General features: G+C 32.6%; 1 protein-coding gene across 1 annotated transcript; it reads right to left on the bottom strand.

The window, feature by feature from the left end:
- Positions 1-890: 890 nt before the first annotated feature.
- Positions 891-16,047, bottom strand: LOC114256475 (mitochondrial fission 1 protein A). Its single transcript, XM_028196133.2, has 5 exons — positions 15,736-16,047; positions 2,190-2,328; positions 1,840-1,961; positions 1,421-1,484; positions 891-1,281 (listed from the first exon to the last, which is right to left on the bottom strand). The coding sequence occupies exons 1-5, from the start codon at positions 15,826-15,828 to the stop codon at positions 1,196-1,198; spliced, it is 504 nt and encodes a 167-aa protein (XP_028051934.2). The 5' UTR covers positions 15,829-16,047; the 3' UTR covers positions 891-1,195.
- Positions 16,048-17,978: the final 1,931 nt, after the last annotated feature.

The raw sequence follows: 17,978 nt of genomic DNA, 5'->3' as shown, positions 1-17,978 counted from the left end.
AAAGAATTTGGTTGTAAATTTTGAATAAAATTTTCAAAAGAGTTTTGAATTGTGTGTTTGGTTATAAGTTATAAATTTTTAATTAAGTTTTGAAAATTCCTTTCAAAACTTATATTTAACAATTTTTCTCATTTCAAAACTTATTTCAAAAATTCAATATTCAATTCAAAACTCTTTTTAAAACTCTTAACTAAACAAATTTTTTTTTAAAATCATAATTTAACAACTTACAAGCTACTCCATACTCAAATTATGATATTCTAAAAGTAAACCAAATACCAGGCTGTGTTGAGTTCAAATCATGACTCCACACCAAAATTTGAGTATGATGTTTGGTTAGAACTTTCAAAATTTAATTTCACGCCATTTTTAAAAACTTGTTTCAGGCAGGATTTGAATTTTAAAATTTGGCCTATCCAGTCATCCTCCCTGATGCGGTCAATTGACCGGAACAATGCAATTTTTTTTTTAATACTTGTTATTTTTTATATATTAAATAAAAAATATTTTCCGTATTTTTAAAAAAAATTTACGAACGTTGAATAGAATTTTGAGTTGTGTATTTAATTATAAGTTGTAAATTTTTGAATCAAGTATCATATGTCACATTTTCAAAACTCATAACCGAACAAATTTTTCACACTCAAAATCATAATTTCAAAACTCACAAACTCAAAATACAATTTTATTCTTAAATCATAATTTTAAAAATTTAACATTCTTAAATCATAATTTTAAAAATTTACCAAACGCAACCACAAGTTTTCAGCCTTTCAAAGTGAGTTTCCTCGTAACTATGCTCTCAACAAGGAGTTCACATGAATAGAAACTAATGGAGCAGCACTAGTCTTGTTAGTAGCCAACCTGCTCTAATAAAACTTCTAAAACTATGAATGGAAAGGAAGGCATTCTATAGAATAACTCGGGAGCATTTCAAGACATATTCAATCAAGTAAACTCAAGAAAAATACAGAATAAAAACTCAGCACAACCCTCATAAGGAAAGATGCGTTTCTGACAATTCATTCTATACATCAACATTAACTAAACTGTTGATTTTATATATGGTATCAACATAAGCCAAAATAGGATGCTCAGCCAAGAAGCTTGAAAGAAAAACCAAGGTAGGTATGGGGACAAAGGAGTGGAACTCTGACATATTTTGTTATTCACATTAGTCAAATACACCATTGGGTCAATTCCTACGAGACATTGCCGCAGCAATCCCCCCAGCCAACAGTCCTACAGCAGTTGCAGCAATGCCTATTCCTATTACTCCATCTGCATTCAGGAAAGGAAGAAAAAGAGCGAAGAAAGTCCAGAAAGTTATTTATTCCTTGATTTTCAATACACTCAAAAAAAAAAAAAAAAAAGGATTAAAGGGAAAAAAAGGAAAAAAGAAAAAACCGTTGGTTGTTACCTTTTGTAATCCGATCTTCAATAGCTTTCTTTAGGCTCAGGGCCTGCCTCCAATCAGGTGCAATCTACAAAATCATACCCATGTGTCAAATACAAACTTTACAAGCAACATGTAAGTATAAAAAAGCAAAAATGCACTGCTCAAACCATAATGAATACATATACATCGTATTGCAATTTGGCAAGAAGTGACAACTCAAAGCACATTTACACAGAATTGTGAATGTAAGCTGCAACATAGATCAAACACCCTATCAAATACAGGGGACAATCTACAGACTGAAGAAACAAGTTAAATTTATAGTGTCGTAATAATTAAAACCCAACAAAAAAAATAAATAAAAATAATAGACAACAGAAGAAAGTATGGATGTTGATTCACAGGCCATAATTGACAAACCACAATTACAGAGATCGTACCTCCAAACATCGGTCAACAAGCTGCCTGCTCCTTGAATAGTCCCCACTTCTGTAATAACCAATAGCCAGGAGATAGAGCCTCTCTCTCATTTGCAGTGGGCTGCTAATGCCAACCAGAGAAGCTGCCAACAAGAAGGTTTTTCAAGTCACAAGAAGGTAGCTAAGTTGACCAACCAGAAAAAAGAAAAAAAGGCAACTTAATTAAAATGAAAGGAACAAATGCCCATCAATAGAAGCAAGAACACACATAATAGGCTCAATAGCATTCAGGCAAGTCCCCACTAGGTTAAAAAGCCAAAGATGCTAAATTATCTAAACAAGGATGCTAAATTCAGCATCTAGAATTTCACCTTCAAGCATAGCAATGCCACGTTGCACATCTTCTGGTCGTTTTGAGTGAACAAGAGCCCATGATAACCTCATGATACATTCACTCTTAAGTTCATCAGAGGATCTTTTCTCAGCTTCAGCAACCTCCCGCTCACAACCCTGCAAATGGATTAGGGTTTAAGAACCAGGGAAAAACAAAAGAAGAAGAAGAAAATATTAATTGTGGCACAAGTGCCTAAAAACCAGTGTGAAAGACAACCAGTAATTAAACAGCATTTATTAAAATGTTCCAACCTATTAAATTTAATTGAATTACAAAGAAGTTATTCTAAAAGTCAGTGTTGGACAGTATTGGGATCACATTCTGGACAACGGTCGGCCCATGAAAAGGAAAAATTCTTCATAAAAATTATGTGAACTGTATTGTGCTAACCTATTGGAAATAAATTAGATTAGGGGGTGTGCTGAATAAATGGTTTATGTAACACTTTATATCGAACAATGCTGCTAGCCAAATTTTTATCCAAACAAATCAACCATCTTGTCCAGTCTGGATCTTAAAAAAATAAGGATTACAAAAAAAGTTGTTGGACATGCTATGGTATGACATCTGTGCTCAGAAGGTTTTTGAGAATCACTTGGAGATGATGGGTATTAAATACATGTGTAATTGGTTTTGAGTGCAAGTGGGAGAATGTTAGGCTCTGTTTGGTTGTAAATTCAAATCAATTTTCAACACGTGAGTTCGCGTATGACGTTTGGATACGACGTTCAAAAGTTGATTCCGCGTGTTAATTCAAATTACATTTTGAAAATCTATTTGGCAGCTTGTATCTCCACTTTCAACGTTTCTGCCTTCTTCATCGTCTCTGCAACTTTCAACAAGTGATTATCTGAAGCTATTTGGAAATCTGTTTACAACTTTCACTAGGTGAAAATCTGTTTGGAAATCGTCTCTGCAACTTTCAACAGGTGATTATCTGAAGCTGTTTGGAAATCTGTTTACAACTTTCAACTTTCAACAGGTGAAAATCTATTTGGAAACTGAGTGTGGTGTGAGGTGGGATGACCGGCCGGTAGACCTCCCGGTTGTCCCTACCGACTTCCAACAGGTGATTATCTGAAGCTAAGGTTCAGAAGGTTCAGGTTGTTTTTATTTTTTTTTATAGAAAGGTTGAGGTTCAGAAGGTTCAGGTTATTTTTTATTTTTATTTTTACTTTTTATTTCTTATCTATTATTTTTTTATAATATTAATAATTTTTATTTAATATTACATCCGTATACTGAGTTACTAAATTAATAACGTGTAATAAATGAGAAAAAAAATTGATAATGTTTTGTAAGGTTTACGTTATGATTTGTATTTTAAAATATTACACTTAGTGTATTTATGTTAATTTTTATTAATATGTATTCTCAAAAGTTGTTGACTTTAACAAAAAAAAATTTAAAAAATAAAAAATGTATTGTAGAAGATGTTGGTGCAGGCGTAAAAAATGAATTGATAGAAAATTTAATTGACACAAAATAATTGACATAGATTTATTTTAAAATGAAAAAAAAATTGGAAAAAAAATTATTCAAAAAAAACTAATTTTAAAAAAAATCAATTTAAAAAAAAATCAATTTTTAATTTCGGTATTTTAAAAATAGTTTGGTTATTACTGTTGATAAAAAATACAGATATCGATATATGAGTTATGTGTTTGATTATAAATTATTGATTGAATTAAGTTTTGAAAACTATTTCCAAAACACATCACCAAATAAATTTTCTTATTTCACATGTCACATCAAACTTTTAAAACTTAATTCAAAATATATCTTCAAAACACATTTCAACACTCTATTTAAAAACCATAACCAAACAAATTTTCTACACTTAAATCATAATTCCACAACATACAAACTTAAAATACAACTCATACTCTCAAATCATATTTACAAAACACAACCAAGCGCAGGCTTAGTAATTGTGCCCTCAAAAATCAATTTGTTGACTTTATTAACCGATTAAATAAATTGCTTGGCATTTTATTTTGCTTTTTTGTATATTATTATACTGGGTAATGTCATATTTAATGTTACATATGATGTGAACGTAAGGTCCCTTGGGTAACATTGTAGAAAAACATGCTAATGGTTAAAGAACCAAAAGCTGGGAGTTACGATTTTTCGGTGCCTTATAGACCCAATTAATGTTGTAGGCTATGGGTGTTGATTGGGCGTCGCACTACTATGACCTACAGGCTACACCTGTTTTGCTACTATATGATAGAATGATTAACTCCATCACTGAGGTAGTGACCTTAGGCAAATAGGTGGGTGCTATGCAATAAGTACATGTACTGAACATGATCGGTTTCGAGAATACCTATGGAATGATCACTGTTAGTTTAGAAGGTAGTTCTATTACAATGCACTTATTTTCCTTTGACCTGAGAGGCTTGTATAAATTAATTAACTATTTATTTAACTTTGATGTTGTCAATTGATGACGCCAAACCAAATGCTATACACGGACATGTTGGGTTATGTGAGTAGTAATTGATTTATATAGGTACTTAACATGGAATCCACCATTCTCAAAGTGAGAAAGTATATTCAAGTAATTTTTCCTATTAGCGTTGAACTAAAAGAAAACCAACCGTTAACTTTTTTCATAAAAATATTTTTATTTGTACATGTATAATTATAAAAGTATATTTTTAAAAAATGCTTTTGGGGTCCAATTAGAAGAAGGAAAAATTTAGAATTCACCTACATGAACTACGGTTTTTGATAGTGATAAATTTGTCCATACCTAGTAGCTCATGTGGAATATAGTTTGGTGGAAAGAAGTTTGTGACCAATTGTAAGAAAAGGCCTCAATTGTAATTCTCTACTTTTACGGGTTTAATTGTAATGTGTTGATGGACATTATTACAATTAGTGGAAGATCTATATTACCTATTTAAAAGATAATTAAATGAAAATTTGGATAAGTTGTATCCTGCAAATTCAAGATAAAATATACACCTTTTATTTTATCTCCACAACTAAAAGATAGAGATCCCTAAGAATCTCACCTACATGCAAACTCTATCATGTGTTGTGTATATATATTAGACATATTTGATACAAAAATTGGCCATCATAATTTTTAAGGTCTGTAGAAAAATACACACAAAATAAAAACAAGAGGGTGCAAGGTGAATCACTTTGGAGGCGAGACACTTGGATCGCTTGGTGAGGTGCTAACAACACGCTTGGATTGAGATATTTTTGATTGTGTAATCAGGTGGTGTTTCTTTGAAAGAAATTATTTTTCAAATAAGCTTTCGTTGGTATCAGAGCCACGCTACTTTGATTGCATAAATCTAGATATTTTGTTTTTTCATATTTTGATTGAATATTCAATGTTGTCTTGCGTGATTGCAGATTATATAATTTGTGAATATATAATTTATATTCTTTTCACATGCAATATGAAATTTAAAAAATAAATAAACAAAAAAAGGACATAAACAGTATTAAAAAAAAAAGGTTACTGTTTATAATGGACATGATGATTAGTTTGCACCTTGCTATTTCTTGTTTTTGGTTTTTGTTGCTGGATTGGTCTAAGGCAAACTTTCACATGGAATTATTATTTTACTTTTTATTTTTTACTGTTCGCATGTAGCCATATTCATGATTACAAATATATTGTTTTTTAGTGGGTTTCATGTTGCTGTATGATAGCATGTAACTTAATTTGCTAATTTATGGGGATAAATTAGTTACAAATATTGGTACCCTATTTTAATGATCAAGTGTTGAATAGGATTATTTTAAGAAAATAATGCCCATAATAAAAATTCTGATTAATTGGGATTCAAATGATACTAAAAGGGTCGGTTGGGTTTTAATTAATTAGTTTGTTTTATTTATTTTGTGAAAAGTATAAGTGTGACTAGTGGGAGTGTCAGCTAAAATGAAGGCATAATCTTAAATGTTCATGCTATGTATCTAAACGCACTTAAACAAATACTATACGGTAACCAAAAGGTGTCATTTGAGTTGATTTGGAGGCCAAAACAAAAAATTGGGAGTCATAAATAAATTTAATTTTTCTAACCGAAAAAGAAAAATGATAACATGAGATGATATTATGATGGGCAGTAGCTACCCACCCATTCAAAGTATGTTCATTTATTTCAAAAGAAATTTTTGTACATGCAGGATTGGTTTCCCAATGCTCACCACGAATGTTTTAACTATAAGTGTTATATTTGTGGGGTTATAAAATGTTTAGGATTGTTTGAATGATAATTCTAGTGAGCATTACCATAGTAAATTCAAAATCCCACATCCTATGGATTTTTATACAATGCAATACTTATATTCTTCTGACACATGTTTTACTTTTTAATTTTTAACATATGCAGTTGAAAATGACCAACTTTAATCCTTTGTCCAAAATTCTTGATGATAATTGTTTGATTGGACCAACTATGCAAATGGGAAGAAAAATTTTACAATTGTCCTCACTGTTGAAAAATTGAACCATGTCCTAACCACTGATCCATCTGCACTCCCTGGGGCGGATGCCACTGATGAACAGCGTGAGGCTGCTAGGAAGTGGCATGAGGCGGATGATGTTGCAAAATGCTACATATTGGCCTCAATGACCAATGTGCATGAGGGTGTTCCTACTGCAAAAGACAAGATGGTTAACTTGAAAGAAATGTGTGGAGAACAGAGCAGAAGTGCACACCAAATGAAAGGTTTGATGTCCATCAAAATGGTGGAAGGTACTCTAGTATGGGAACATGTTCTGAAAATGATATCTTTCATTAACATACTGGAAACTTTGGGTGCAGATGTTGATAGTGAAACTAAAATTGATGTGATCCTTTCATCTTTATCAGATTTTTATAATCAGTTTATTTTGAATTACAATATAAATAAGATGATTGTTGCACCATCAGAGTTGCTTAATATATTGCAAGCAGCAAAGGATCTTATTAAAAAGAGCCAACCCACTGTGTTGATCAGTGAGAAGGAAGGTCCTAGAAAATTCAAGCCAAAGGGCAAGAATAATTTTAATAAGAAATCTATGGGCTCTAAGTTCTCTGGAAAAACACAAGGTGTTTTTAAAAAGAGCATAGATAAAAAGAAAAGCAAAGAAAATTGTTTCCATTGCGGAAAGCCTGGCCATTGGAAGAGAAATTGTCGTCATTATTTGACGACATTGAAAAAGGACAAACCTTCGGAAGGTGCGTCAAATTTGCTTGTTATTGAAACCAATTTATTGATTGGTCCTCCTAATGCTTGGTGTGTAGACTCTAGTGCGACCTCACATATTTGCAGTATGTTGCAGGGGTTCAAGGAGACCAGAAGGCTTAAGGAAGGGAAGATGCTAATAACGTTGGGAATAAGTGCAACAGTTGCTGCAGTTTCTATAGGAACTTTTTATTTGGAATTATCATTTAATAGGACTCTAGTTTTAGAAGATTGTCTATTTGTGCCAAACATTTGTGGAAATTTAATTTTTGTTTCAAAGTTAATTTCGTTGGGATATTGTTTTTTCTTTTCTTCGAAAGTTGTTATTAAGCACAATAATAAATTTGTGGATTCTGGCATTTTAATAGACGGCCTTTATTTTATTAGTCCTATTGATAATTCTATTAATTGTGTTAGGTATGATACATCCACTAGTATGTTACCCTTGAAAAAGAAAAGGGATGTTAATCAAACTTACATGTGGCACTCTAAACTTGGTCATATTAATTTAGAACGTCTAAATAGATTGGTCAAGGATGGGCGTTTAGATTTTTTGAAAATTGAGCCTTATCCAATTGGTGAGCCCTACTTGCAAGGAAAAATGACTAAAATTCCATTTCTAGGAAAAGGAATTAGAGCCACAGAAGCTTTGGAATTAATACATAGATGTTTGTGGTCCAATAAATCACATGGCAAGAGGTGGTTTTTACCATTTCGTTACATTCACCGATGATTATTCTAGATATGGTTATTTGTACGTAATGAAACATAAGTCTGAATCCTTTGAAAAGTTCAAGAAATTTCGTAGTGAAGTAGAAAAGCAACTTGGAATCAAAGCTCTTCGATCAAATCGTGGGAGAGAATACCTTTTAGATGATTTTTGAATTATTTAAAAAAGAATGGTATCATATCTCAATTAATCCCCACGGGCACACCACAAAATAATGGGGTGGCTAAAAGAAGAAATAGAACCTTATTAGCTATGGTTCGTTCAATGATGAGCATATCAGAACTGCTAATTTCCTTTTGGGGATTTGCATTAGAAACTACTATTTATTTGTTAAATAGAGTTCCTACTAAATCAGTTCCTAAAACTCCATATGAATAATGGATTGGAAAAAAGCCTAGTCTAAAGCATATTAGGATATTGGGGTAGTTCAGCACATGTGAAAAAGCACAACTGTCGATAAATTGGAATTGAGAACTGATAGATGCATTTTCCTTGGATATCCTAAGACGGCATTTTGTTACAATTTTTATAATCCTAAAGAACAAAACATTATTGTTAGCAGAAATGCTATTTTTTTAGAAGAGGATTACATTTTCAATGAAAATAGAACAAGAACTGTTCTTGAAGTAACTGACATTTCAATGAATGGGGCAAGTAGCCAAAGTGAAGGACAAATAAATAAGCCCACTGAACTAATTGTTGCACAAGAACCTCGGCGTGGTAAAAGGATCATTAGACCTCCAGTTAAGTTATCGTTGTTAAATGAGATTTATCAGATGGAACCAGAATTGTATGATGATGATCCATTTACATACAAAGAGGCAATTAATGACAAAGATGCTAGACATTAGCAAAAAGCCATGGAATTTGAAATGGACTCAATGTATTCTAATAAGGTTTGGACGTTAGTAGATGAACCTGGGGGTATTAAACCCGTAGGTTGCAAATGGGTATATAAAAGAAAATTAGGACCCAATGGAAAGGTAGAGACCTACAAAGCAAGATTAGTAGCGAAAGGATATAACCAAAAGACTGGTATCGATTATGAAGAAACTTTTTGGCCAGTAGCCATGCTAAAGTCCATAAGGATTCTTTTGTCAATTGTTGCACACCATGATTTTGAAATTTGGCCGATGGATGTCAAAACCGCATTCTTGAATGGCTATATTCAAGAAGAAATTCATATGCACCAACCAGAAGGTTTTACATCTCATGGTGAAGAAAATAAAGTGTGCAAATTAGCGAGGTCCATTTATGGTCTCAAGCAAGCATCTCGGAGTTGGAATATTCGTTTTGACGAGGCAATCAAATCGTTTGGTTTCTCGCGAAATATGGATGAACCTTGTGTTTACAAGGTGGTTAGTGGGAGTGCCAAAGTATTTTTAGTTCTCTATGTAGATGACATACTACTTCTTGGGAATGATATAGGAGCAATGTCATCAGTCAAAGATTGGCTATCTAATCACTTTGCAATGAAAGACCTTGGTGAAGCTAGTTATATACTCGGGATCAAATTATTTAGAGACCGAAAGAAAAGATTACTTGGTCTTTCACAAGTCAATTATATTGACAAAGTCTTGGCAAGATTTAGAATGCAAGATTCCAAGAAAGGGTTCCTACCCTTTAGGCATGAAATTCATCTAAGGGAATGGCACCAAAAACATGAGAGGAGAGAGAGAAAATGAGAAATATTCCTTATGCTTCGGCAGTGGGAAGTCTCATGTATGCAATGCTTTGTACTAGGCCTGACATTTGTTACGCAGTGAGTGTTGTGAGTAGATACCAATCCAATCCAGGTCCAAAGCATTGGACAGCAGTGAAATACATTTTGAAATATTTGAAAAGGACTAAATACTATTTTCTAGTGTTTGGTAGTGAAAATTTGGTTGTTGAAGGTTACACCGATTTAGATTTTCCATCTGATATCGATGATAGAAAATCAACTTCTGAATTTGTGTTCACTCTTTGAAAGGGAGCAATAAGTTGGAGAAGTTGCAAGCAAGGTACCACTGCAGATTCTACAACTAAAGGAGAGTATGTGGCTACAGGTGAAGCTGCAAAGGAAGCCGTTTGGATTCGCAAGTTCATTCAAGAACTAGACGTTGTCCCAACAATTGAATCTCCTATAATTGTTTATTGTGACAACACTGGTGCTATTGCACATGCTATCGAGCCTAGGGCTCATCAAAGGACAAAGTACATTGAGCGTAGATTTCACTTGATACGTGATATCATCCATAGAAGAGATATGTCAATAGCAAAGATTGCATCAGCTGAAAATGTTGCAGATCCTTTCACAAAAGCCTTAACTCAAAAGGTTTTTGAGAAGCACTTAGAGATGATGGGTATTAAATACATGTGTAATTGGTTTCTAGTGCAAGTGGGAGAATGTTAGTATTTGTGCCCTCAAAAACCAATATGTTGACTTTATTAACTGGTTAAATAAAATGCTTGCCATTTTATTTTGCACTTTTGTATATTATTATTCTGGGTAATGTTATATTTAATGTTACATATAATGTGAACATGAGATCCCTTGGGTAACATTGTAAAACAACATGCTAATGGTTAATGAACCAAAAGCTGGGAGTTATGAATTTTCAGTGCCTTGTAGACCCAATTGATATTCTAGGCTATAGGTGTTGATTGGGTGTCACACTACTATGGCCTACACATGTTTTGCTGCTATATGATAGAATGATTAACTCCATCATTGAGGTAGACCTTAGGCAAATAGGTGGGTGTTATGCAATAAGTACATGCACTGAACATGATCGGTTTTGAGAACACTTATGGAATGATCACTGTTAGTTTAAAAGGTAGTTCTATTACAATGCACTTATTTTCCTTTGACCTAAGAGACTTGTATAAATTAATTAACTATTCATTTAACTTTGATATTGTCAATCGGTGACGCCAAACCAAAGGCTATACACGGACATGTTGAATTATGTGAGTGGTAATTGATTTATATAGGTGCTTAACATGGAATCCACCATTCTCAAACTGAGAAAGTATATTCAAGTAATTTTTCCAATTAACGTTGTACCAAAAGAAAACCGGCCGATAACTTTTTTCATAAAAATATTTTTATTTGTACATGTGTAATTATAAAAGTATATTTTTGAAAATGCTTTTGGGGTCCAATTAGAAGAAGGAAAAATTTAGAATTCACCTACATGAGCTATGATTTTTTATAGTGATAAATTTGTCCATACCTAGTAGCTCATGTGGAATATAGTTTGGTGGAAGGAAGTTTGTAACCAATTGTAAGAAAGGGCCTCACTTGTAATTCTCTACTTTTAGGGGTTTAATTGTAATATGTTGATGGGCATTATTACAATTAGTGGAAGTTCTATATTATCTATTTAAAAGATAATTAAATGTAAAATTGGATAAGTTGTATCTTGCAAATTCAAGATAAAATATACGTCTTTTATTTTATCCCCATAACAAAAAGATAGAGATCCCTATGGATCCCACCTACATGCAAACTCTATCATGTGTTGTGTATATATATCAGACATATTTGATACAAAAATTGGCCATCAGAATTTTTAAGGTCTATAGAAAAATACACACAAAATAAAAACAAGAGGGTGCAAGGTGAATTACTTTGGAGGCGAGACACTTCGATCGCTTGGTGAGGTACTTGGATTGAGGTATTTTAGATTGTGTAATCAGGTGGTGTTTCTTTGAAAAAAATTATTTTTCACCCGCAAACTTTCATTTCCACAACCATCTCAGAACACAGTAGGAGTACTTTTTTTTGAAGTACTTCCCATCAAATTTAAAACCAATAACATGACATTAAGAAAGGAATAATAATAATAAATTCAATAAAAGAAACAAATCACAAGGCAAAAGAAAGAAACACATGGTAGTATATGTAAGATAGAGAAGAGAGGTATAACTGCAAAAAAAGATGTGATGGGAACTGCAAACATCATGAGATCACAAAGTCATCGTATAACACTCACCAGCTAAGCATGGGACCATAAATTGTTTACGGTCAATGCATTGATCCAGTTACTGATCGAACTTTAGTCAAAATCACAAACCTTTGGAACACTAAATTTTTTCATTAAAGTAGATATGACACATCCACAAAACTTATCAGGTCTTTTACCTTATCAATGTATCATCTAGATATCGCTGGAAAAAGAAAACATAGCAATATTCCTAAACTTTACAGCATTGAAAGATTGTTACAAAACTGCAGAACAATACTACATCATCAATTGGTGAATGTTGGACGGTTGGAATTTAAAAATTAGGCCCTAAAGCACAGCACTTGCAACTCTCTCTCTCTCTCTCTCTCTCTCTCTCGTATCCTATTGTAATTTAAAAAGTAATTATGGTTTCACAGTTACATATCACATACACCATTAACAAAGATTTCACCATGCAAGCAAATAAACACAATTCCAAGCAATGTTTTGTTCATATGGTTCCAAACTGGAAAAAATTCATGATTTTTTTTATTTTTTATTTTTAAATTCACAACTTTATCTTATCATCCACTAGTAATATTTCTAAACATAGAAAGTTTATAACATCAACCTTTCAAAGTAAATTTGATGATTACCATATGGTTGACTGATTGTCTTATCACTTTGTTGATCATCTTAACATAAGTTGGTAACTTCAATAATTCCAACATGTAAAAATTATATATTAAAAGAAAATATTTAATTTTTTTTAAATGCATATTCTACATGTATTGCAGTTTATAAGAATCTCTTTAAACTTTCTGGTCGTTTTTTTAAAAGAGGGTATTTATTTGTTTATTTGCTTATAAAGAAATATGTATAGATAACTCAACTCAAGAAGCCTTTGTCCCAATTACTTGAGTTAGCTACATCGATCTATTTACTATAATTGATTCTATTGAAATTAATATCCCCAGTTAAGTTGTAACCAATAAATGAATACTTTTATCACATCCAAGGGAATTGATTCAGGTTAATAATGTCTCTAGATCACTAAGGCTGTGTTTGGTTCATGGATTTGAGAAGGGATTTAAAAAGGGAAAATGTGTGTGAAATGTAATTATATTTTCAATGGTGCTACACACACCAATTATTATATTAATTAGTGTACCAACACATGCTATAGCAATGTAATTACAAAAGGGCAAATTACATAAATGGTCCCTATAGTTTACCCATGGTTGCATTTTGGTCCCTGTATTTCTAATTTCATCAATTTTGCCCCTACAGTTTTGGTTTTTGGCTCTATGTGGTCCAATAGTTAACAACCGTTGAGTTTTTGGACGGAAACTCCACACGTGCCTTGCACGCACGAGACTTGCAAGGGCAAGGTTGTCATTTTGACAACCCCACCAATTTTCTTTCCAACTTTCTCTTGAACCAAACACCCACTTCTCCCCATCTCCACCACACCACCGCCCATGGCATCCGCCACGAAATCCCTAATCCAAACCCTAAGATGTTACATGAAGAAGCCATGGGAGATCACCGGACCCTATGCTCACCCACAATACAAGGACGCCGTCCCCAAAGCCACCGAGTACCGCGTCTTCTGCCCCGCCACCGTCCCCGTCAAGTCCATCATCCCAACCTCCGATCCAAAAACTATCTACGACATCAAGTACTTCTCTTGCGATCAGCGCCAAAACCACCATCCGATTTGACAAACCGTCTTGAAGAAATTTGATATCGAGAAGATGATGAAGGAGACGACTTTCGATGTCAATGACTTTCCCAGGCCTTATTTGACTTCTATGATTGAGGAGGATTTGGATGCCATTGGCGGAGGTTACCAGAAATGAGGTTAATCATTTGATTTTTCCATAAAATTGTTTGAATTTAGGGTTTGTTTGATGATGATGAATTGTTTATCTGTTCAAATTATGTAATAAACAAATTGTGTAGGTATTTTCTATTTATTGGCTTTTTGGGTATTTATTATTATTTTTTTCTTTTTTATTTATGTTTCTGCATTCTCATCCCCTCAAGCTTGTTGTCAAAATAATTGTAGGGTTTTTACATAGAAAGAATTGATGCTCCATTTTAGTTTTGCTTTTGTAAATCACTGGAATTAGGTTTGACTCATACAGTTATAAAGCATTGGATTTCTTGTATTATTTAGCTTGAGGCAGGGATTTTAGAAATGCAGCAGTTATTCATTTGGAATTAGGAATTTTCTGTGGAGTTTCATTGAAACTGAATAATTTTATAGTGGACCGTAAATAATTGGGTTTGATAGTAAATAATTTTATATAATAAATTGCATACAGATTTTTCTCTTTATTGGCTTTAGGGCATTTTTGATGTTTCTGGATTATCATCCCCTCGAGCTTGTTCTCATAACTGTATGACAACCATGCCCTTGCAAGTCCCGTGCGTGCAAGGCACGCGTGGGGTTTCTGTCCAAAAACAAGACGGCTATTAACTACTGGACCACATAGAGCCAAAAACCAAACTGTAGGGGCAAAATTGATGAAATTAGAAGTACAGGGACCAAAATGCAACCACGGGTAAACTATAACGACCATTTTTGTACTTTGCCCATTTCAAAATTATGGACTCCACCTGTTATACAAACTACAAAAACTCAAAGCCAATAAAGCTACACCACATCATTCGTTAGTACACTGGTAAACCAATTGGTGTGTATAGCTTTATTCTTATATTTTACAGAGGAAATATCATTTTGCCCCCCAAAGTATCACGCGTTTTTCACGTTGACCCCCACACTTCGATTTATTTCAATTTAGTACCTGAACTTTTCACAAATTGATCAATTAGACCCCTGTCGTCACCTTCCGTTTATAATTGGACAGAATGCACTGACGTGGCATTTAAAATTTCATTTTACCCCCCAAACTATACCTTAAAAATCAATTTATCCCCCAAATTAAAAATCAATTTGCCCTCCAACCTATACTTTAAAAATCAATTTGCCCCCCACATCAACACATTCCGTCCAATTGTGGACGGAAGGTGTCGGCAGGGATCTAATTGATCAATTTGTGAAAATTTCAGGTACTAAATTGAAATAAATCGAAGTATGGGGGTCAATGTGAAAAACACGTGATAGTTTGGGGGAAGAAAATTATATTTCCTCTATTTTACATGCATTTCACCTACATTTTCTCTTTTTCTTTTCAAATCTCTTCTTTCCGAATCCATGAACCAAAGAAACACAACCTAAGGGCCCATTTAGTAGAGCAAATGAAATCATTTCATTTTGCGTGGATATTGAACATGATTACAAACTAGGACATCCAAATTTATGTAATCTAATATGTAAATAATTAAATTCTAAAATTGCCTGATTCACTTGACATTTATGGGAGAACCAAACCGCCATACCATATTCAATTGTTTATAGTCGAACAAAGCAATAATTAAATCAAATTCGATGCATAAAAACAAGGTCTAATCAACGAGAAATGAAATCAGAGAGAGATAATCAATCAAAACTAAAGCCTAATTTCCATTTCCAAAGCAATTGGTCGTCGAATACAAACGAAGCAAGGTTAGGATAAAAGTGAGCAAGCAAATCAATGACATTCAGAAGAAGAAGATCAATGGAATTCGAGACAAAAACAGACACATACAGAGACGATGTCGCCATCGCACCAAGGAATCTCATCGCCACCGCTGAAGAAATTGCCCACCGACTCGAAGAATTTCCCAATCGCCGCTTCCATTTACGTTCTCTCTGCTTCGAGAGGGCTGATGTGATGATATAATTTTAATAAATTACCAATACCCTCTGCTTATAGACAAATTCTGGGGTTGGTTTTGGCATTTTGGGTTTTTAATTACTCTTATTTTATTTAAATAGGTTATTTTAGTTTTGTGTATGTATTTAGTTGAATTTTTTATTTCATTGTTATATTGAAAACCATATTTGAAATGACGTGGGTAGAGAAATGAAAAAATTATTCCTAATGATTGAATGATTGCACTTATTTTAAAAAGCAAAATCAACTTTTCGTCTACTTTCAAATGAGTTGTACTTGTTTTTTATTGATAAATTATATTTATATCTTCTGAGATTTGAGTTTAATATATATTACTTTCTGACATTTGAAAAATTATATTAATTTTGTCATTATAATTATTTAGACAGAATAAAAATATTAAATTTATGCACTATCTCTTTTCCTACTTTACTTTACTTCCTTTTTCTTTTCTTTTTTTTCCGTTCATTTGCTTCATTTTTTTTCCCCAATATAATTTCTTTTATTTTTCTACTAGAGTTGTTGCATTTTATATAAGTAGTGATGTTTGTGAAATGACACTATTAACTACAGGGATGAGAATATAATTTTCAGAACGTCAATGGATGAGATGTAATTGGACCAAATCTCAAGAGTATTAGTGTAATTTACTCATTTTTTATTTGCATATACTTTTTGACTTTTTTTTTTTTTTTTTTTCAAACTACTTTGAGGCTATTTTAGTTCCTAAATTCACTTCTCAAAACAACTTCTTCTCTAAAAGCATTCTCATTAGATTTCCTAAATCCATCCCTTACCTAGTTTAGGGATTCTTTCTTCATAAAACCAATCACATAAGCTCCCCTAAAGCAACATTATAAGAAATGCTAAAGTTGCTTCCCAAATGTAGGGAGCAACTCTTCACCCCCAAAAAATATAAAATTATTTTTTATTCAACCATCATTGGCTCTTGAGCATCTCCATCCCCAAAAATATAAAATATAAAATAATTAAAAATAATATTTTATTATAATAGAGAAAGAATCAGGAGTTTGTCGGGGGAAGTAAATGGAAAAGTAATTCCTAAAATAGAGAATGAAATTGTAATATCCCAATTTTTTTTTATTTTTAAAATAGCCAGTGCATAATTTAATTGAGCAAAATTTCGAATTTGATTGTTGTGTAAATTTTGTGCAAAAATAGTTTGGTTTTGTATTTTTTTAAAATAGTTTCCGATCTCAGAAAATTATGAAATTTTTGTATGTTGTTCACATACGAGTCTAGCACGTTGGGTAAAAATTTCAGAATTTATTGATGAGTATTTATTTTATGAAAATTTACGGACTGATTGGTGTTCAGTTTAATTTATAGCAGAATTTTGTTATTTAATTTTGAATGTTTAGATCATGATTTGAATAAATTTGTTGGGTCTATTTTGGTATATAGTTGGACCATGTTTGGCTTATGGTGGGACCCATGACTTAGCTTTAATTTAATTTGAGTTTATTTTGTGACTCATGTTTAACTGTTTGGTTCTTTTTAATTATGTGATTGGGAGTTGTTATTATTTATTATATAGGAGTTATAATAAATATTTAATAGTTGATTTTATGATGTGTACCATATGGTGAAAAATTATATATTTTATAAAGAATGAAAATGTGTGTATTTCATAGTGAGTAAAATATTATATTTTGTGGTATACAAAAATATTATATTTTGTGGTGAGAAAAATTATATCATTGTATAATTTATATTATAAAAAATTTTAAAATATTATTACAAAAATTATATTTTTGGGGAAACTAAATTTTGGAAAGCAAACCCATGTAGGTTGCCTCCCCACTTTTCTTTCCATCTTTTCATTTCCTTTCTTGATTCATTTCTTTTGGCTGGGAGCAGAGAGCTCCACCTCTCTCTCTCTCTCTCTCTCCCTTCCATTGTTGGCTTAAACTTTAAGTTTAGAGTGAGAGTCTTTAGAGTGAGATTTTGCAAAAGTGTTGTAAATGAAAGTCGGAGAGCTCGTCGTGATCTTTGCAATGGTAGTCTCGGATTCATGATCAGGTAAGATTTGCCTTCCAAATCTGTTTTTCTTCATTATTTGAGGTAGAGACTTTTTTCATATTTTTACATTA

This window comes from Camellia sinensis, unplaced genomic scaffold (genome assembly GCF_055761805.1).
Source record: "Camellia sinensis isolate YWXY unplaced genomic scaffold, ASM5576180v1 Unanchor1, whole genome shotgun sequence".
NCBI classification, from domain to species: domain Eukaryota; kingdom Viridiplantae; phylum Streptophyta; class Magnoliopsida; order Ericales; family Theaceae; genus Camellia; species Camellia sinensis.
The sequence above is the reverse complement of the archived record's forward strand: the minus strand, read 5'-3'. Positions and strand labels throughout refer to the sequence as shown.

Coding starts and splice junctions, on each gene's coding strand:
- LOC114256475 (XM_028196133.2), bottom strand. CDS start 15,828: ATGGAAGCGGCGATTGGGAAATTCTTCGAGTCGGTGGGCAATTTCTTC. Junction 1,962..2,189: donor TGGCATTGCTATGCTTGAAG/GTGAAATTCTAG, acceptor TCTTGTTGGCAG/CTTCTCTGGTTGGCATTAGC. Junction 1,485..1,839: donor TTGTTGACCGATGTTTGGAG/GTACGATCTCTG, acceptor ATGATTTTGTAG/ATTGCACCTGATTGGAGGCA.